The sequence below is a fragment of the Capra hircus genome, chromosome 14, assembly GCF_001704415.2.
Source record: "Capra hircus breed San Clemente chromosome 14, ASM170441v1, whole genome shotgun sequence".
Classification (NCBI taxonomy): Eukaryota; Metazoa; Chordata; class Mammalia; order Artiodactyla; family Bovidae; genus Capra; species Capra hircus.
Window position 1 is genome coordinate 40080194 of NC_030821.1, and position 22434 is coordinate 40102627.

General features: G+C 37.9%; 1 protein-coding gene across 1 annotated transcript in view; it reads left to right on the forward strand.

Annotated features, from left to right (window-relative positions):
- IL7 (interleukin 7) overlaps positions 1-22434 on the forward strand; it is a 61534-nt gene that overhangs the window by 33893 nt on the left and 5207 nt on the right. The window contains exons 3-4 of the mRNA XM_018058383.1: positions 18775-18855; positions 19891-20022. Coding sequence (XP_017913872.1) covers positions 18775-18855; positions 19891-20022 — 213 coding nt within the window. The remainder of the gene's footprint in view (positions 1-18774; positions 18856-19890; positions 20023-22434) is intronic.

A 22434-nucleotide genomic window follows, 5' to 3' on the forward strand; every position in this document is an offset into this window, starting at 1 on the left:
TCACTGAAGAAGGCTTTCTTATCTCTTCTTGCTATTCTTTGGAACTCTGCATTCAGATGCTTATATCTTTCCTTTTCTCCTTTGCTTTTCGCCTCTCTTCTCTTCACAGCTATTTGTAAGGCCTCCCCAGACAGCCATTTTGCTTTCTTGCATTTCTTTTCCATGGGGATGGTCTTGATCCCTGTCTCCTGTACAATGTCACGAACCTCCGTCCATAGTTCATCAGGCACTCTGCCTATCAGATCTAGACCCTTAAATCTATTTCTCACTTCCACTGTATAATCATAAGGGATTTGATTTAGGTCATACCTGAATGGTCTAGTGGTTTTCCCTACTTTCTTCAAATAAGTCTGAATTTGGTACTAAGGAGTTCATGATCTGAGCCACAGTCAGCTCCTGGGCTTGTTTTTGTTGACTGTATAGAGCTTCTCCATCTTTGGCTGCAAAGAATATAATCAATCTGATTTCGGTGTTGACCATCTGGTGATGTCCATGTGTAGTCTTCTCTTGTGTTGTTGGAAGAGGGTGTTTGCTATGACCAGTGCATTTTCTTGGCAAAACTCTATTAGTCTTTGCCCTGCTTCATTCCGCATTCCAAGGCCAAATTTGCCTGTTACTCCAGGTGTTTCTTGACTTCCTACTTTTGCATTCCAGTCCCCTATAATGAAAAGGACATCTTTTTTGGGTGTTAGTTCTAAAAGGTCTTGTAGGTCTTCATTGAACCGTTCAACTTCAGCTTCTTCAGCATTACTGGTTGGGGCATAGACTTGGATAACTGATACTGAATGGTTTGCCTTGGAGATGAACAGAGATCATTCTGTCGTTTTTGAGACTGCATCCAAGTACTGCATTTTGGACTCTTGTTGACCATGATGGCTACTCCATTTCTTCTGAGGGATTCCTGTTCACAGTAGTAGATGTAATGGTCATCTGAGTTAAATTCACCCATTCCAGTCCATTTTAGTTTGCTGATTCCTAGAATGTCGACGTTCACCCTTGCCATCTCCTGTTTGACCGCTTCCAATTTGCCTTGATTCATGGACCTTACATTCCAGGTTCCTATGCAATATTGCTCTTTACAGCATCACATCTTGCTTCTATCACCAGTCACATCCACAGCTGGGTACTGTTTTTGCTTTGGCTCTATCTCTTCATTCTTTCTGGAGTTATTTCTCCACTGATCTCCAGCAGCGTACTGGGCACCTAATGACCTGGGGAGGGCCTCTTTTGATATCCTATCATTTTGCCTTTTCATACTGTTCATGGGGTTCTCAAGGCAAGAATACTGAATTGGCTTGCCATTCCCTTCTCCAGTGGACCATGTTCTGTCAGACCTCTCCACCATCACCCGCCCATCTAGGGTTGCCCCGCGGGCATGGCTTGGTTTCATTGAGTTAGACAAGGCTGTGGTCCTAGTGTGATTAGATTGACTAGTTTTCTGTGAGTATGGTTTCAGTGTGTCTGCCCTCTGATGCCCTCTTGCAACACCTACCATCTCACTTGGGTTTCTCTTACCTTGGGCATGGGGTATCTCTTCGCGGCTGCTCCAGCAAAGCACAGCTGCTGCTCCTTACCTTTGATGAGGGGTATCTGCTTACCGCTGCGGTTCCTGACCTTCAACGTGGGATAGCTCGTCTAGGCCCTCTTGTGCCTGCGCAGCCACCGCTCCTTGGGATGCTCCTCCTGGCCTCCGGCCCTGGCCTCAGGCGTGGGTGGCTCCTCAGGGTCACCGCCCCTGGCCTCGGGTGCGAGGTGTCTCTTCCCAGCTGCCGCCCTTGGCCTCAGGCGTGAGGTGGCTTCTCCCGGTCACCCCTGACCTCAGACACAGGGTGTTCCTCCCGGCCGCCCCTGACCTCGGACACAGGATAGCTCCTCCCGGCTGCTGCCCCTGACCTCGGACGCGGGGTGTCTCCTCCTGGCCGCCGCCCCTGACCTCGGACGCCATATAGCTCCTCTCGGCTTCCGCCCCTGACCTCGGACACAGGGTAGATCCTCTCGGCCGTTCCTGCGCCGTCGCAGCCTGGCACTCTAGGCCGCTGCCCCTGACCTCCGACTTGAGGTAGCTCCTCTCAGCCGCGCGTAGTGCGCCGGCTCTCGCAGCCACCTGCGCCTAGTGCGCCGGCTCTCGCAGCCGCCTGCGCTTATATTGAACATTCAAAACAAGTCCATGAGACTAATTTTCAGTCCTGTAAGTTAACAGTTTTGAAAGACAAACTCTTAAAGAATTACAACACAACAGGATAGTGCTGATAATTGAAGATAAAATACATAGAGACAGTAACTTATTAAATATGGGGGCTAGGAAGTCACATTTAGCAGCCAACAGCCTATGTGGCTTGAGCATTGGTTGAGATATGTGTATAAGGTTTGGAAGTTAGGCTGTGATCAGATCTTGGAAGGTCTTGCATGGCAACCTGAGGAATGTGAACTTGACTTTCTAGGACTAGGTAATAAGGAGCCATTGATGACTTTTTAAACTCCGTAACAGTAGAATTGTGCTTCCCAGCTGGCACTAGTGGTAAAGAACCTGCCTGCCAATGTAGGAGACTTAAGAGATGCAGGTTCAATACCTTGGTCTAGAAGAACCCTTGGAGGAGGGCATGGCAATCCACTCCAGTATTCTTTCCTGGAGAATCCCCATAGACAGAGGAGCCTGGCGGGCTACAGTCCTTGGGTTGCAAATAGTTGGAGATGGCTGAAGAGACTTAGCATGCACAACAGTAGAATTAGGTTTGGGATTTAGAAAGGTAACTCATATGGCTCATAAAATAAACATTCAGAAAGATGAGTTATTTCTGAATTCAGATTTTATGTATGACTGATGTTCTCTGAAATTTTGGTAATATGTAATAAGTGCAATTGTCAATCAGCAAATTTTGATTACATGAAGATACAATGGAAAACTTAAAGACTAGTCAACTGTAGCTCTTGCACTGGAAACAAGTCAACAAAAAGTAGTAAATACTAAGTGGATGGAGTTCTTAGGTGAAAATTTCCAAAAGGAGTAGTGGGACTGAAATGACTCCCAGCAGCTGGAGAGAAAAAGAGGAGACTATAAATTGCTTGATTTATGAAGGTGAAATTCTACTAAAATTTAAACATATACATGATGACTCTGCATTAATTTTTTTTTTTTTTCAAATGAATCCTACATAAAACTCCAATGAGGCCCTGAGTCGTGACTATTATGCATCATCTCATGCTTATTTCCAAGTGGTCCTCAAGTCATCCTGTGAAACCCTAGGATCACATGGAATATGGTGTGTGAAAACCACTGCTCAAGTTCAACAACTCATATTACAGATGAGGAAATTCAAGGAGAAGCTACTTTATGTCAGCACAGTGCTGTATTAATAGGCCCACTAGTCTGAAATGAAAATGTTAGGGTCGGAGTCCCAGCTTTGCCACTTTGGCTTTGAGACTTGGACAAGTCAGTTGACTGCTGTTTTGCCTCACTTTTCTACTATAATTCATAAGATTAGAAATTTGGCTTACATAATCTCTGTAAGTTTATTACTGCTGGAAAATTATTTAAGGCCAATAGTGGAAATACTAAGATGTAGTTATCCACGTCTCAGTTTCAGCGTTCTTTCCATGGTACTCAAGTAGGACTGCAGTCTATTTAGAAGACACAGAGAATGGATGCCCTGTATGAAACTTTTATATATATCTCATAACAAGAGTTCCTACATATCCAGAGTGGATATGCACAACTTCTGGATTCATGGCACTGCACCAACTATAGACGAATATGTCACCAGGTGCCGGGGTCCAGCCCCGGTGGATCCAGGGAATTCGAAGGGTGGACGGCGTTGGCGTGGAAAGACTTGTTTATTTATTAATATAAGATTAGATTAAGAAACTATAGCGTAGTAGGAAGATTAAGTGGAGGAAGAGGGCTGAATAGCTTGGTTTACGCGGAAGGCCAATAAAATTCCAGACAAGGAATTTGCACCATCTACGTTGGGCCACCGGCGCCCGCTTGAATATCTAAGGGTGCCTCGCCTTAAGCTCCCTTTCGCGCGGGTCTTAACAGCCAGGGCAAGTAAGTAGACCTGGCGAGCCTCCGCGCCCCAGGTGGAGATTCAGCCTGAAGTTAAAGAGCAGAGAGAGGGAAGGGAGAGAAGAAGAGAGGGAAGGGAGAGAAGAAGAGAGAGAGAAAGACACGGGGGGAGCCAGAGTCCCAAGAAACCAGGCCGAGAGACTAGTTCGAGAAGCTGGCCCGAGAAACTGGCCCCCTCCTTTATTGTTCAGAAGGCTTTTTATACTTTTGATAAAACATAGAGATCAATGGGTAACACAAAGTTATGTAGCGTTCGCAGCCCAGACTCTTTCTGTATATCATTTTGTATACAAAAGGTCTCAGGTGATTTACATTATCTTCTGGCCAATAGGCTTGTTAACACTTTTGGCTCTCTTCCTTAATGAATGTTAATTTTGTTTTCCCTGAAGTGTTTTTCTTTAATCTGCATCTCCTTAAAGCATTAAAGTTACATCTCTATAGAACAAAGGTGCAGTGGGATATAACAAAGAAGGTACTTAACTCAAAGATCTAATGTTGCTAATACCAGGTCTACTACTTGTTTTTCTATATACCAACTATATCTAAAAATAAAGGATATGAAAATTTGGCAGCAAGCATTGACCCAACAAATGAAACTTTTAATCAGTCCTATTCTAAAGATTTTGACTCCTCGGAAGCTCCTACATTCCTAGAATGTTTTAAGCTTCCTGTGCCTCCTGCGGTCAGGAGGCCTCAAACAATCACAAGCGCAGCTGTACGAGTCCTGCAGGCAGGCTAGAAAGCCATCTGAGGGGTTTTTGGATTGAAACACTCTTTCAAATGCAGAAGACTAAAGCCCTGAATTGACTTTTTCCAGAAAATGTCAGAAGAGTGGAAAAGCAGAGCACAAAAGCCGGCAGATTTTTGTTGGGGTACATGCTTAGGAATTTCCAGAGGGGTCCCTGAAGTCTGAGCACGCCTTGCGTATGTCAGCTTCCTTCCTCATGACCTTGTCACGGGCAGGATTCCTCACACTGGCTTCCGGCAACCAGGTTTCAGTAACTATTATGTATTTCTATTTGACATGAACATTGATATTTACTGAAATCTGCCAACTGCTGAATCATACCATTCCTGGAACACTGTTTCTTATCTCCAAGCTTACAAAGCCATAACTTGATAACATAGCTGAAAAAAACATCAAGTTATGTATCTAAGGTGTGTTTTAACACTGGAAAGGCATCCCATAAATAGAACATATATATTCACTTCTAGAAAAGGCATACAATGCATAGACAATTTTACACAAGAATGGGTTTGAAACTAAGATTTACTCATTACCCTTTTGTGGTATCCTCCTTTGTTCTGTATACATAACAATATAAGTGTTTCTAATGAATTCTACTGGCTGATTGACTTTTAATGTTTTTTTATTGAGGTATAGTTGATTTACAGTGTTGCTTTAGTTTCTGTGTATAGCAAAGTGATTTCATTATATATATATGTGTGTGTGTACATGCATGAGTGTGTGTGTGCTCAGTCATGTTTGACTCTTTTCTAACTTTTCTGCATGAAAAGTATATTGAGGGTAGTTTTATGATATTAGACACTCCATATTTGATAATATAGTCATTTTCAATATTGTTTTTGGACTGGTGATTTTTGCTTTTATTCCTGGATTGTTCTCTACAGAATGACTGTCAATATTGTTAAAGCATTTAACTCTGTATTCTGTTTTTATGTACTATGTTAGTCACTCAGTCGTGTCCAAATATTTGCAACTCCGTGGCCTATAGCCCACGAGGCTCCTCTGTCCGTGGGGTTTCCCAGGAAAGAATACTGGAGTGGGTTGCCACTTCCTTCTTCAGGAGATCTTCCAGACCCAGGGACTGAACCTGAGTGTCCTGCATTGCAGGCAGATTCTCTACTGTCTGAGCCACCAGGGAAGCTCCTGGAGACATACAATATGAAACATTATTTCATGAATGTAAGTTAAATAAGAAGCAAAGTGACAATAAATTTCATTAGAATTGCTTTGCTTTGGCTACTCTTGGTCTTAGGAAGGACTGGAATGAACATAATTATATTTTGGTAACCTCAGAGCTTTGATTAATTAACTTTTGGTTGTTAATTAGTAGTACTATATATTCACCTTAGAATTTTAGCATAAAATTTAGTAGAAAACACTTTATCTGTTTAATTACTGTATTAAGTATCTTCCTTTTCTTGAATATCAGAGCTTAATTAGTTATAACAAAGAATAAACACTAAAGCCAACAACATACCAAAATTGCAAAACAGATGAAAAGGAGCACAAAATAGTAATAAATATCTGTATTATTCTAATCTCTGAACTTTAAACTAATTATATAAAAAGTATGTTATATAAAGGACACACCAGAAACAAAATAGAAAGTTATTAAAAATTCCTAATATAAAATGTAGAAACTGATCATTAAAAGAAAAACAACTTAAGAAAATGGCTAAGAAGAGGCTGTTCATAATAAAGGAGATGCAAATTGCCAATTAAGATAAAATGATGCTTATCCTCTAGTAGTCATAGAGATGCAAATTTTAGCTATAATGAGGCACAAATTTTTACATATCAGGATTGGTAAAACTGTTAAAGGCTTATGACATCTGGTGCTGGCAAAGATGTGACAAAATGGACACATTTGCTGGTGGAAGTGTGAATCATTTGTACTGAACATAATGATTTTTAAATGGATATACTATTCCCTTCACCAAGTCTCAATTATAGAAATTAATTCTATAAAAATGCAAAAATTAATATAAAAGGAGATAATATATATATGGGCTTCCCTAGTGGCTTAGCAGTAAAGAATCTTCCTGCCAACGCAGGAGATGCAGGTTCAATCCCTGGGTTGGGAAGATCCCCTGGAGAAGGAAACGGCAACCCACGCCAGTATTCTTGTCTGGAAAATCCCATGGACAGAGGAGCCTGGAAGGCTGCAGTGCATGGGGTGGCAAAAGAGTTGGACACAACTTAGCAACTAAATAACAACAATATACACATACAAATACACATACAAAGATGTCAGTTGTAGCACTGTTTGTTGGAACAAATATTGACTTTTTTCATCAATGAGAGAAGTGTTGAATAAACCTCAGAATACACTTAATGTAGATTATGCAGGTATTCAAAAAAGATATATTTAACTTAGAATGATAATCATAAAGATCATAATATAAAGTGAAAATAATACATAACAGATTGAAGAGTAATATATATTTTATGATCCTATATTTTAACTGGTAGAGGAACATGCTTTCATAAACCCTATGTATCATTTATGTGTGTGAATTTTGAATGCACATTACACACATGCATAGTTTTTTTTTTAAGCAAGAAGCATTGAAACATGTATATTATCATATGTAAAATTAGATAGCCATTGGAAACTGGCCGTATGATACAGGGGGCTCAAATCCAATGCCCTGTGATAACTTAGATGAGTGGGAGGGGGTAGGAGGTGGGAGAGAGGTTCAGGAGTGAGGGGACATACATAAACCTATTCATGTTGCCTATTCATGTTGATATATGGCAGAAAATAGCATAATATTATAAAACAGTTATCTTCCAATTAAAAGTAATTTAAAAATATTCTTATCAAACTGCTAATTTGAATCATCTTGAGGCGGTGATTCTAGTGGGGGCAGTGGAGAAAAATTGGAAAGTTTTTCATTATACACTTTAGTATTGTTTGAATAATGACATGTAAGCAATATAGATGACACAAAAATATTTTTATGTTCAAAACAATTTAAAAAGTCAACAGACGGAAAAGCTATATCATGCCAACCAAAATCAAAATACCATAATACAAGTAGGGTGAGAAAATACTTTATTGCCCAAACTGGAAGACTTTTAAGAATGCAAGGGGGAGCTAACCAAACAAGCTGTCGTTCTGGTATAAAGCAGAATGATCCCATAAAACTGGAATTCAATCTTGGGAATGTAGTCTACAGCATAGTGACTATAGTTATTAATACTGTATATATATTTTGAAAATTGCTAACAGAGTAAATCTCAAGAGTTCTCATCATAGGAGAAAACATTTTAATTATATGTAGTGATGGATGTTCAGAGAAGCAATGGCAACCCACTCCGGTACTCTTGCCTGGAAAATCCCATGGATGGAGGAGCCTGGTAGGCTGCAGTCCATGGGGTCACGAAGAGTCGGACACGACCGGACACGACCGAGCGATTTCACTTTCACTTTTCACTTTCATGCATTGGAGAAGGAAACTGCAACCCACTCCAGTGTTCTTGCCTGGAGAATCCCAGGGACGGAGGAGCCTGGTGGGCGGCTGTCTATGGGGTCGCACAGAGTCCGACAGGACTGAAGCGACTTAGCAGCAGCAGCAGCACTGATAGATGTTAAGCTTACTGAACTAGACTTATAGTGGTGATCGTTTTGCAGTATACACAAATATCTAATTATTGAATGCTTAAACCTAACGTTATATGTCAGTTATGACTCAGTTTTTCAAATGTCTGTGGTTTAATAGAGCTAAGGCAAGAATCTATGGTTTCAGTGTATACTGGGCCACTTAAAGGGATCCTAGGTGGCAAGAGAATGTTACACTCCTGTCTTGGTATTCACCTTGTCTGGCTAAAATAACCTCTGGCTGGAATGCTGATATTAAATGACACTTTAAAACATTTAAATTCTTAAGAAATCAGATACTGTGCATGCAAGACTAATCACAGATGCAGCCATTAAATGACAGCATGTTAAGTTTCTGTTGGTGCCCCACTTGTCTATGTAAACAAATCCCTATAAAAAGTTTATTTTGCCAATTTTGTTTTCAAAGAGAAGTGTTTGTGTGTGCATGTGTTTGTACTATATAAAAAATATATTATGGTATGGATATGGATAGTGCTGCTATCATGTATATATTTTATATATGTAATATTTTATATTATATACTACATATATATAATATATACTTTATCAGACACCTATCCATATATGTGGATATGAATAGTGCCACTATAATTATTATAATCAGGGGAAGTATACATATGTATATATATATATATATATATAATATGTATGTGTATGTGTTTTGAAGTTTTAATTTTAGTGAAGTAGATTATCAGTTATATCCTTCAAGAATCATGCGTTTGGAATTTTATATAAAAAATCAAAGCTTTACCCAAGATCACCTAGATTTTCCCCTATGTTATCTTCTAGGCTTTATTGTTACGTGTTTTGGATTTAGGACTGTGATCCACTTTGAGTTATTCTGTGAAGAGGATAAGGTCTGTTTAAATTGTTTTGCATGTGGATATCCAGTTCCAGCACTGTTGAAGGGACTTTGTTCCATTGTATTTTCTCTACTCCTTTATCAAAGATCAGTTGACTGAGTTTGTGGGTTTATTTTGGGCTCTCTGTTGTGTTGCAAATAGATCTGTCTATTCTTTTGCCACTGTCACACAATCTTAATTGCTATAGTTTTTGAGTCAGTTCTATGACTTAATCATCTCTTTCCAAATTGAGTTGGCTATTCTAGATCTTTTGCCTCTCCATATAAGTTTTAGAATCAGTTTGTTGATATTCACATAATAACTTGCTGAGATTGAGTTTATGATAAATCCATAGGACAAGTTGGAATAACAAACATCTTGACAAGGTTGTCTTCCAATCCATGAACACGGATGATCTTTCCGTTTAAGTCTCCTTTGATCTTTCACCAGAGTTGTGGTTTTCTTCATAAAGATATTCTATATATTTTGTTAGATTTATACCTAAGTACTGTAAACACTGTTGTGTTTTTAACTTCAAATTACATTTGTTCATTGCTGGTATGGAGGAAAACTATTAACTTTCATCTTCCTTTGTACACTGCAACCTCACATAATTATTTATTAGTTCCAGGAGGGTTTTTTTTTTTTTTCCTGTTGATTCCTTAGGATTGTCTAAGTAAATTATGATGTCATATAGTAAAAAGGACAGTTATATTTCATCCTTCCTACTTTGTAAATCTTTTATTTCCTTTTTGTTTCTTATCAAATCATCTAAGATTTTTGATATAGTGTTGATAAGCAATGATGAGAGGGACATCTTTTCCTTGTTCCTAATTACAGGAAAGTTCGGAGTTTCTCACCATTAAGTATATATTAGCAATAGGATTTTGTAGATGCTTTTATATCAAGTTAAGGAAGCTTCCCCCTAGTCCTTACTGAGGTTTTTATAAATGAATGGGTGTTGAGTTTTTCAATTATTTTTTCCTGCTATTTATAATTTGATCTTTTTTTTTTTTTTTACCCTGTTAAAGGGATGGATTACATTCATTGATTTTTTTTTTTGACTGTTGAACCAGTCGTGCATGCATGGGTAAATATCACTTAGTTATGGTGTATAATTATTTTATACATTGTCAGATTTAATTTCCTATATTTTGTTGAGGATTTTTGCATATATTTTCATAAGATATATTGATATGTGATTTACTATTGTTGTCTTATCTTCATTTCAGTTTGGTACTAGGGCAAGCCTGGTCTCATAGAACAAAATAAGAAGTATTCACTCTGCTTCTGTCTTCTGGAAGACATTATAGAGAATAGCTATGACTTCCTCCTTAAATGTTTGATAGAAATAATCAGCAAACCCATCTGGGCCTGGTGCTTTAGTTTTGTAAGGTTATTGATGGTTGAACTGCTTTGTTATTGCTGTTCTGTCACTCAGCTGTGTCCACCTCTTTGTGACCCCATGGACTGCAGCACACCAGGCTCCCTTGTTCTTCACTTTCTCCCAGAGTTTGCTCAAACTCATGTCCATTCAGTCAACTATGCCATCCAACCACCTCATCCTCTGCTGGCCCCTTCTCCTATTGCCCTCAATCTTTCCCAACATCAGGGTCTTTTCCAATGAGTCGGCTCTTTGTATCAGGTGGCCAAAGTATTGGAGTTTCAACCTCAGCATCAGTCTTTCCAATTAATATTCAGGGTTGATTTCCTTTAGGATTTGATCTCCTTCCAGTTCAAGGGACTCTCAAGTCTTCTCTAGAACCACAGTTCAAAAACATCAATTCTTCAGTGCTCAGCCTTCTTTATGGTCCACTTCTCACATCCATACAGGACTACTGGAAAAACCATATATGGACCTTTGTCAGCAAGGTGATATCTGCTTTTTAATACATTGTCTGGGTTTGTCAATAGCTTTTCTTCAAGAAGCAAGTATCTTTTAATTTCATGGCTGCAGTCACCATCTCTAGTGATTTTGGAGCCCAAGAAAATAGTGAGTCTCCAAATTTTTCCCGTCTATTTGCCATGAAGGATGGGACCAGATGCAAGGATCTTCATTTTTTTAATGTTTAGTTTCAAGCCAGCTTTAAAGTGGGTAGATGGGGAGGGAAGCATTTTTTAGTCCGTCAATTAAGTCTCAGTCTTTTGATGTGTCTGTGCTCCTGGACTGTAAACTTTACTAGTGCTTCTTAGTGCCTACCAACTTATGTGAGAAAGGATGGACTGATCAGCAAGGACTGATATTGAGTATTTCTCTTACCCCAGATAGGTTAGACTCTGATAAAAATCACAGCAGTTTAGGTTTTGTTTTTCTAATTTCATTTTGCTTTTTTTATGGGCATAGATTTGGTACAAGACAACTTACTTGACGTCTTGGTTGGCATTGTACATTATGGATCACCACCTTCTTAAAACTATCTATTCCCCTATTTTCCCAACTTTTTGGCTTCTCTGTGTATGCCCTTGGATCTCTGAATGTCAACTTAATGTATTTAAAAGCAAACATTTTATTCACACCATCTCTTCTACTATGCCTTATCTCAGTGAATGGCAACACAGTATATTCTGTTGCACACACCAGAGACCAAGGAATCATCCCTGGTCTGTCAGTATTCATTAACTTTAATTCTCAAATCATGTTTTAATTTGCTTTATATATATTTCTCAAGTCAACTTAACTATCGCTACATTCTTTCCTACCACTGAGTCCAATAAACTATTATTTCAAGCACTGACTATAATAGCCTCCCATTACTTTCTTGAATCCTTCCAAACCATTTATCATGCGGGTATTAACATGACCCTTCGAAAAAGTATTTATCCATTAGTTATTAATTTGAGGATCAAGGCAAGGCTCCTTCACATGTTCTTAAGCCCCTGCATAATCTGGTATCCTCTAGATTTTCTGTTTCATATGGAACCAGTGATTTCTCTTGCTTTCTCAGCTATATACTAGCTTTCTTACTCTTTCATCCAGCAGCATATTTGTCATTGTTCCGTCTCACTTACCTGAAGCCATAAATGCTGTTTTCTATATCTTTTCACCTCCTCTATTTTCTTTTTCTCTAGTTTACTCATGCTTCAGATCTCAGGTGATGTGTTCCTTTCTGAGGGAAGTCTTCACTAAAGTTCCTAAATAAAATTCTCTATAGGCTTTCATGGTAGCATATACTTTTTATGACAATTATCAACTTGAGATTTTATTGCATTTATTGGATTGATGCCTGTCTTTAATACCAGAAGGTAAATTTCTTAAAGGAAGGAACCATCTGTAATCTTGATCACAGTTCTATCCCCAGTTACTATAAGGCACATGGTAGATGTTCAACAAGTGTTGACTGAAGAATAAATGGATGATATTTCATTTAAGCTAGGAATTAACTACCAATTCTTAATATAATCTGACAAGCTACCTGACTAATGGTAAAATTGGTAACATTTGAAATAGGATTACAAGAACAATACAGACCTTTTCAAATTTCATACAGATTACGAATTTCATTAAAAAGAAGTTTCACTTTTCAAAGTGTCCACCAAATGAATCTTTATGTCATAAGATTTGGGGGCATGAGTGGGTTGTAATAGTGATAATCAGAAATGGAAGAATATTTCTGTAGGGACCAAGTTCATGTTCAGAGTAATAAGCCATGAGACTAACTCTTTCTTTTCTATGTCAAAACCCCAATCCTTAATCCCATATCTACAAAATAGAAGAAAAGAAAGGAGGGAGGCATCAGTTATGTAGCTGCCAATGAGAATCATTTCAGTTCAGTTCAGTTGCTCAGTCGTGTTCGACTCTTTGCGACACCATGAATCGCAACACACCGGGCCTCCCTGTTCATCACCATCTCCTGGAGTTCACTCAGACTCACGTCCATCAAGTCCGTGATGCCATCCAGCCATCTCATCCCCGGTCGTCCACTTCTCCTCCTGCCTCCAATCCCTCCCAGCATCAGAGTCTTTTCCAATGAGTCAACTCTTCTCATGAGGTGGCCAAAGTACTGCAGTTTCAGCTTTAGCATCATTCCTTCCAAAGAAATCCCAGGGTTGATCTCCTTCAGAATGGACTGGTTGGATCTCCTTGCAATCCAAGGGACTCTCAAGAGTCTTCTCCAATGCCACATTTCAAAAGCATCACTTCTTCGGCGCTCAGCCTTCTTCACAGTCCAACTCTCACATCCATACATGACCACAGGGAAAACCATAGCCTTGACTAGACGGACCTTAGTCGGCAAAGTAATGTCTCTGCTTTTGAATACGCTATCTAGGTTGGTCATAACTTTTCTTCCAAGGAGTAAGCGTCTTTTAATTTCATGGCTGAAGTCACCGTCTGCAGTGATTCTGGAGCCCCCAAAAATAAAATCTGACACTTGTTTCCACTGTTTCCCCATCTATTTCCCATGAAGTGATGGTACCAGATGCCATGATTTTCGTTTTCTGGATGTTGAGCTTTAGGCCAACTTTTTCGCTCTCCTCTTTCACTTTCATCAAGAGGCTTTTTAGTCCCTCTTCATTTTCTGCCATAAGGGTCGTGTCATCTGCATATCTAAGGTGATTGATATTTCTTTCGGCAATCTTGATTCCAGCTTGTGTGTCTTCCAGTCCAGCGTTTCTCATGATGTACTCTGCATAGAAGTTAAATAAGCAGGGTTGACAATGTACAGCCTTGACATACATCTTTTCCTATTTGGAACCAGTCTCTTGTTCCATGTCCAGTTCTAACTGTTGCTTCCTGACCTGCATACAGATTTCTCAAGAGGCAGGTCAGGTGATCTGGGATTCCCATCTCTTTCAGAATTTTCCACAGTTTATTGTGATCCACACAGTCAAAGACTTTGGCATAGTCAATAAAGCACAAATAGATGTGTTTCTGGAACTCTCTTGCTTTGTCCATGATCGAGTGGATGTTGGCAATTTGATCTCTGGTTCCTCTGCCTTTTCTAAAACCAGCTTGAATGTCGGAGTTCACGGTTCATGTATTGCTGAAGGCTGGCTTGGAGAATTTTGAGCATTACTTTACTAGCATGTGAGATGAGTGCAATTGTGCGGTAGTTTGAGCATTCTTTGGCATTGCCTTTCTTTGGAATTGGAATGAAAACTGACCTTTTCCAGTCCTGTGGCCACTGCTGAGTTTTCCAATTTGCTGGCATATTGAGTGCAGCACTTTCACAGCATCATCTTTCAGGATTTGAAATAGCTCAATTGGAATTCCATCACCTCCACTAGCTTTGTTCTTAGTGATGCTTTCTAAGGCCCACTTGACTTCATATCCCAAGATGTCTGGTTCTAGATTAGTGATCACATCATCATGACTATCTGGGTCGTGAAGATCTTTTTTGTACAGTTCTTCTGTGTATTTTTGCCACCTCTTCTTAATATCTTCTGCTTCTGTTAGGTCCATACCATTTCTGTCCTTTATCGAGCCCATCTTTGCATGAAATGTTCCCTTGCTATCTCTAATTTCCTTGAAGAGATCTCTAGTCTTTCCCATTCTGTTCTTTTCCTCTATTTCTTTGCATTGATCACTGAAGAAGGCTTTCTTATCTCTTCTTGCTATTCTTTGGAACTCTGCATTCAGATGCTTATATCTTTCCTTTTCTCCTTTGCTTTTCGCCTCTCTTCTCTTCACAGCTATTTGTAAGGCCTCCCCAGACAGCCATTTTGCTTTCTTGCATTTCTTTTCCATGCGGATCGTCTTGATCCCTGTCTCCTGCACAATGTCATGAACCTCATTCCATAGTTCATCAGGCACTCTATCTCTCAGATCTAGACCCTTAAATCTATTTCTCACTTCCACTGTATAATCATAAGGGATTTGATTTAGGTCATACCTGAATGGTCTAGCGGTTTTCCCTACTTTCTTCAATTTAAGTCTGAATTTGGCAATAAGAAGTTCATGATTTGAGCCGCAGTCAGCTCCTGGGCTTGTTTTTGTTGACTGTATAGAGCTTCTCCATCTTTGGCTGTAGAGAATATAATCAATCTGATTTCGGTGTTGACCATCTGGTGATGTCCATGTGTAGTCTTCTCTTGTGTTGTTGGAAGAGGGTGTTTGCTATGACCAGTGCATTTTCTTGGCAAAACTCTATTAGTCTTTGCCCTGCTTCATTCCGCATTCCAAGGCCATATTTGCCTGTTACTCCAGGTGTTTCTTGACTTCCTACTTTTGCATTCCAGTCCCTATAATGAAAAGGACATCTTTTTGGGGTATTAGTTCTAAAAGGTCTTGTAGGTCTTCATAAAACCATTCAACTTCAACTTCTTCAGCATTACTGGTTGGGGCATAGACTTGGACAACTGTGATATTGAATGGTTTGCCTTGGAGATGAACAGAGATCATTCTGTTGTTTTTGAGATTGCATCCAAGTACTGCATTTTGGACTCTTTTGTTGACCATGATGCCTACTCATTTCTTCTGAGGGATTCCTGCCCACAGTAGTAGATATAATGGTCATCTGAGTTAAATTCACCCATTCCAGTCCATTTTAGTTCGCTGATTCCTAGAATGTCGACGTTCACCCTTGCCATCTCTTGTTTGACCACTTCCAATTTGCCTTGATTCATGGACCTGACATTCCAGGTTCCTATGCAATATTGCTCTTTACAGCATCAGATCTTGCTTCTATCACCAGTCACATCCACAACTGGGTATTGTTTTTGCTTTGGCTCCATCCCTTCGTTCTTTCTGTAGTTATTTCTCCTCTGATCTCCAGTAGCATATTGGGCACCTAATGACCTGGGGAGTGCCTCTTTTGGTATCCTATCATGTTGCCTTTTCATACTGTTCATGGGGTTCTCAAGGCAATAATACTGAATTGGCTTGCCATTCCCTTCTCCAGTGGGCTGTAAATAAATAGTGGTTCACTTAGAGCACATGTGGCCATGAGTGTCCAATTAGAATAGGCATATCGAAGGCATGTTGGCAAAAACCACACACAAGTGAATCTTGGGGAAAAAATATCAAAGAAAATATACAAAGAAAAAGTGAAATAGAAATCAATTTTGTAAGTAGTTAGTGTTTTTGAGGAAGGGACTGATATGAATGCAACAGAAAACTTTCCAAGATAGAAGAAAACTATGCTGAAATGAAAGAAGATGTAATTCTACAAATGGAAAGGACATTAGGTGTTTCAGGAACAACATAGATAATGTTTTTACTGGAGAATATTGAGTTCATAGTCAAGGTGATCTTGGATTGTCTCTTATTTTTCATTTTCATAATAAATATGAATATTCAAATATGTCAAGATCCCTTTAATAAACTATTACTGATAAAGTAATTCTGCTATTTTCTAAATCGAAAGATGGATGTGTAAGCTTCTTTCCAGCTCTATGATTCTATAAATCTTAGTCTGAACCATCTTTTTCATAGGGCTTAAATGAAAACAATTGCAGAAAGCAACTGTAGTTGTTACTCATTTATGTTTATGTTAAATTTATTCATAAAATGCAAACTAAAGTTAACTATTCAGTTATAATTGTGACTTCTATAGGAGTCAGCCTTTTATGTCAACCTTTTAAGTAACAGTTTTATCTACTGCTGCAAACATCTGACAAACAAATCACCTGGTACAACATTACCTTTCTGTATCTGCCAAAAATGAGTCTTGTTTAATACATGGAGCAGTGGCTTAACCAATATGGCTTTTCAAATATTCATGTCTCACAATTTATTAAAATGCTCAAAGAAATAGGTACTATTTTATAATTTTTGGTAAATTGAAAAATATCATACAGATTGGCTGCATATTTTTTAATCTTTTTTTTTTTTTTTTTTGGAGGCATTGCATGCAAAAACAAGGTTTTCCCAGGTGGTTCAGTGGTAAAGAATCCACCTGCCAATGCAGGAGACATAGGTTCAATCCCTAGGTCAGAAGATTCCCTGGAGAAGGAGATGGCAACCCACTCCAGTATTCTTGCCTGGGAAATCCTATGGATAAAAGGCCCTGGCAGACTACAGTCCATGGGGTCGTGAAAGAATTGGACATAACTTAGCAACTAAACAACAATAACATGGCAAAAACAAAATGCATGTCTTATCAGAGAGAAATGTATGAATGATTTATTGTCCTTCTTGAGGTTAAATATAAGTCAATAGGAAAATGAGAGAACATTGGAGAACATTAATTCTCCACTATCTTTTCAGGAATGTGTATTAATATAATGGCAACATGAGGATAGTTATAGAATAATATATCTATTTGCACTTGAGGTATTTTCAGAATGACTAGGATGGTTGATGCTAACAAATCTTGTTTATATAAGCACACTTTTACAAACATAAGAAATGATGTATAAGTGTCAAGCGATACAGCATCTGCCCTCTATATCAAATGGCACAAAAAAAATGCAACTTTTTTTTTTGATCTTTGTTTTCCCTTTAAGCTTGGCAGAGAACCTTGTACACTGACCTGTAGGAAGTGCTGAATGGTTAAATGAATGATTATATGTTCAGGCTGTATAATTCTTACAGGCAAAATAGATAATATATATATTTAAAGTCAGGATAAATGCAGAGACTATTTATGCTTTTCACAGTTGAGAAGACTAATCCATATTTTTCTGAGAGGCAGATGAAGATTAGAAGCCCATGATTAAATCTTGCCATTACTCCAAGTTTTGTCTGTTTCTTTGATGACAACACATAGGTTAAGATTGCTTGATAGCAGCTTTGATTATCATGGAATTGCTAGTTTGCTGGACAGAGCTAGTCCAATCCTGTGCATAAAGAATCTGAATCCTTAGGAAATTCTAATATGTCAACTGTATTCTGGATTCAGGTAATCCCCACCTTCGAAAGATAAGAAATTCCTTAGATAAGAAAAATGAGAATGTGCCAGTCTGCCTTCCCACTCCTACATGACAATACACACATTCAGTCTCACTTTTTCACAGCAAAATTCTACCTCAAACATCCCCAACCGGTTTAAAATGTTGTAGAATGAATTTCAACTTCACTCTGTCAAGTAAATTATTCTTAATTCCTTTTGTCACTGTTTGATTGTGTCAGGAAACTGGACCAAATAACTGCTTAAATTAATCTCAACTTCATGATTTCAAAATTTATAGTGTTTCCTACATGGTGAAAGACTCCTTTTGACCCCATGGACTGCAGTCTGCCAGGCTCTCTTGTCCATGGAATCCTCCAGGCAAGAATACTGGAGTGGGTTGCCATTCCCTTCTCCCATATAGTACAACTCCTATATAGTTGAACTACTATAATAGATACTTTCATTACCCCCTCCCAAGAACCAGTTTCTCTCATTTCTTGAATTAAGCTATGGAGTCTAGGGAAGCTCTTTTTAAGGGTTTGTGTATATACTTGTTTATTCTTCAAACATAGAAAATTATTCTTCCTGCCTAGTCAGCTGCGCCAGGTTGTTTTCCTAAAAATGCACATATAAATACCAAATATCATAACATTGTTATTTTTATAATTACAACATACTAGAAAGGTCCCCAGTTTAACCATATTATTTTATATTATTTATTACAGGACAACATGATAAACTTTGATAGCAATTGCCTGAATAACGAACCTAACTTTTTTAAAAAACATTCATGTGATGATAATAAGGTAATGATAATTATTTGGAGTTTATATGTCATTTGAGCTTGATATCATAGAAGTTTATATTTCCTGTATCTGTTTATTATATTGATTATTAATGACATAGTCTTTTGGCTCTAACCTGACAATTCCCATTGATATATTGTTATATTGTGGTCTTTCATACTTTTATTTTACAAATTGCCCTATACTTATTTGATAAATATTCCTTTCAATTTTAGCATCGTGTTTTTCACCTTGAAAACAGTAGAACTGCTGAATTCAAAGATACACATCTCAGTTCTGAAACATTTATTCAGGAAAATGCTTGTCAGAATGATTGCTTGCATATACACACATAATTGATGGGCATAATTTAGTTGTACACATTTTAAAATTTTTTCTTTCAAAATTTTCTTATCTTCAAATCATTACCTCCTCTATTTGGTGTAATGTTACAATTTACAGAATTTTGAATAAAAGTTTGTGTCATCTCTTTCTTCAGAAACCAGTGTGCTATTCAAGTCTTTTCAAAACTCACAATAACTGAGTTAACCTCATGGCATTTGAGTGTATCCATAAATTCCTAAAAAAAATTCCTTAAAGTATTTGAAACACTTGTTTTAGGAAAATAGGCCCTTTATTATTGCCAGTTATTCATCCATATCTCCAAAGGGGCAAATACAATAATAATAAAAATCACACATACCTTTTATTACTGCTGCTTTCAGAAGCGCTCTCCTTTAGTTATCTTGTTTAAAACTGAATAAACTTATGTGCTCACTCATAAGCGATAAGATCGTACATAACAAAGAAAAGAGAGTTTAAAAAGTCACATAATCATTAAACTGAGTTCTAGGCACTTTAGGCTGTCACCTGGGAGCTAAACAGTTTCAGTTTAATTGCTCATCAGTCATGTGACTAACTGGAATAGAAGAAAAGTGGGGTGGAGGTGGGGCATTATTTGGCAATACAGTTCTGGCTTTAGGCTCTTTAGAAAAGCTTATTATTTCTTAATATTTTATTTGAACCACAGCCCTTCTGATGTTTTTTCTATAATAGGAAGCTTCATTTTTAAATCGTGCTGCTCGAAAGTTGAAGCAATTCCTTAAAATGAATATCAGTGATGATTTCAAGCTTCACCTATCAACAGTTTCACAGGGCACACTGACCCTGCTGAACTGCACCAGCAAGGTAAGCTGAGGACTATTTACTTTGAGCCAAAATATAAACTCCTCCCGTGATAGGATACTATTATTCTCTGATGATCATAAGCATTAGCAGAGAAATCCAAGTGCTTATAAGAACTCTAAAATGCATTTACTCAATTCTAGAAGAGGAAAATTTCAACTTGTAAAGTACCTATTCCTCTTTTGACTAGGGCAAAGAAATCATTTATAAAAGGGGACTAAAAATAAAAAAGGGTAACACTGTAAATCAACTATACTTCAATTAAAAAAGGAAAACAAATCAATGAAAGAAAATAATAAATAGTATTGCCATGGGCTTCCCTCATAGTTCAGTTAGTAAAGAATCTGCCTTCAATTCAGGAGACCCTGGTTTGATTCCTGGGCTGGGAAGATCCACTGGAGAAGGGATAGGCTACCCACTCCAGTATTCTGGCCTGGAGAATTCCATGGACTGCCTAATTCATGGGGTCACAAAGACTGGACACAACTGAGCAGCTTTCACTTCACATTGCCATAGTAACTTTCAAGGAGGCTAGTGATAAGTTGGACAAGGATGGTAAATTTTTATTTCTAGAATATCTTAATTTTAACCCATTTATGTACACATTTGTAAGAACTCAGAACCTATAAAAATTCATCAAACATTTAACAAATATCTTTTTATATAAAATTTGAGTGTATTTATGTCCAACAATTTTCAGTTTTTTTGCCTCAATAATTTTGATAAGTACAGGGCTAATTTTTTCTACTTCTCTATTAGCAGTTATGAAATATAACCAATAAAACAAAATTTCGAAGACATTATCTTGGGACTAGACAACAATTTCTTCACCTGCAAAGTGGAGAAAAATATAGTATCTGCATTATAGGATGCTGAAAAGGTTAAGTGTTAAATGATATAATGCATATACCATGCATGCATGAGAGCTCAGTCATGTCCAACTCTTTGCAACCCCATGCACTGTTGCTTGCCAGGCTCCTCTATCCATGGGATTATCCCATCAAGAACACTGGAGTGGGTTGCCATTTCCTCCTCTAAGGGGTCTTCCTGACCCAGGGATCAAACCCGTATCCCCTGCATTGCAGGTGGATTCTTTACCACTGACTCATCTGGGATGCCTGCTTTGTACTAAAAAGCTTCAATAAATTTTTATTATTACCATTATTACTTTAGTCTTTCTTTAGGAATTTTACCAGCTGCCATATAAAGCCAAAATATATATTAAAAAAATTAATCTTATATTTAACAGTTTTATGATAGAAAAAGGATTGTTTTAAAAAAGAATTTAATACTAGTAGTTGCCCACAGAAGGTAAAATGTCATGATTGTCCTTGAGCCCTACAGACAGTGATGAAAATACATGTTGGACCTTAATAAGTTGGACTATTTCATTTATCATCATGCTTATTTACTTCATGCAAGCCAGCCTCCTCCTGGTGGTGTTTTTGCCAAGCTTATTTCCAATCTTGTCCCCTTACTCATGTTAATTTCTTATATAGAATTTCTTCTGTTCTCTTTTCTATATACTTGATCTCTCCTGTTCTATCTATACATCCTTCAAGGCAAAGTTTAAGATTCATGAAGAGCTTATATTTCAGCTCTTAATCCTTACTTATAACAAATGATTTAAAGTACAGTCAGCAGGAGAAGGAGAGGGAAGGACTAATTGAGAAAGTAATATTGACATATATATACACTATCATGTGTAAAACTGGTAATTAGTGGAAAGCTTCGATACAACACAGGGAGCCCAAGTCTGGCACTCTGTGATGACCTAGAAGGGTGGGATGGGAAGGGGTAGGGAGGCTTCTGAGAGAGGGGATTTATATATATATATATATATAAAATTATGACTGATTCACGTTGTTTGGCAGAAACTGATACAACATTGTAAAGCAATTATTCTACACTTAAAAAACAAAAAAATAAGGAGGATGACATAAAAAAAAGTACAGTCAGCCTGTCATATCCATTGGTTCTGCATTCTCTTATTCAACCAACTGTGGATCAAAAATATTCAAAAAAAAAATTCCAGAAACTTCCAAAAAGCAAAACTTAAAATTTGTCAAGCCACATTTACAACTATTTATGCAACACCTACATTGTGTTTACAACTACTTACACAGCATTTATATTGTATTAGGTATTATAAGTAATCTAGAGATGATTTAAAGTCTACAGGAGGATGTGCCTGGTTATAAGCAAATTCAATGCTATTTTATATACGGAACTTGAGCATCTGTCCTCGGATTTTGGTATCCACCACGGTCCCAGAACCAATCCCCCTACAAATACAGAAGGGTTCCTGTACTATCTTATGCAGGAATGAGAAGTTCATTTCATGTTGCTTACAAATGCAATTGCTTAGTAATGCCTTATGTTGAGTATAAGTTTCAAGTCAGGGCTTAACTGAAA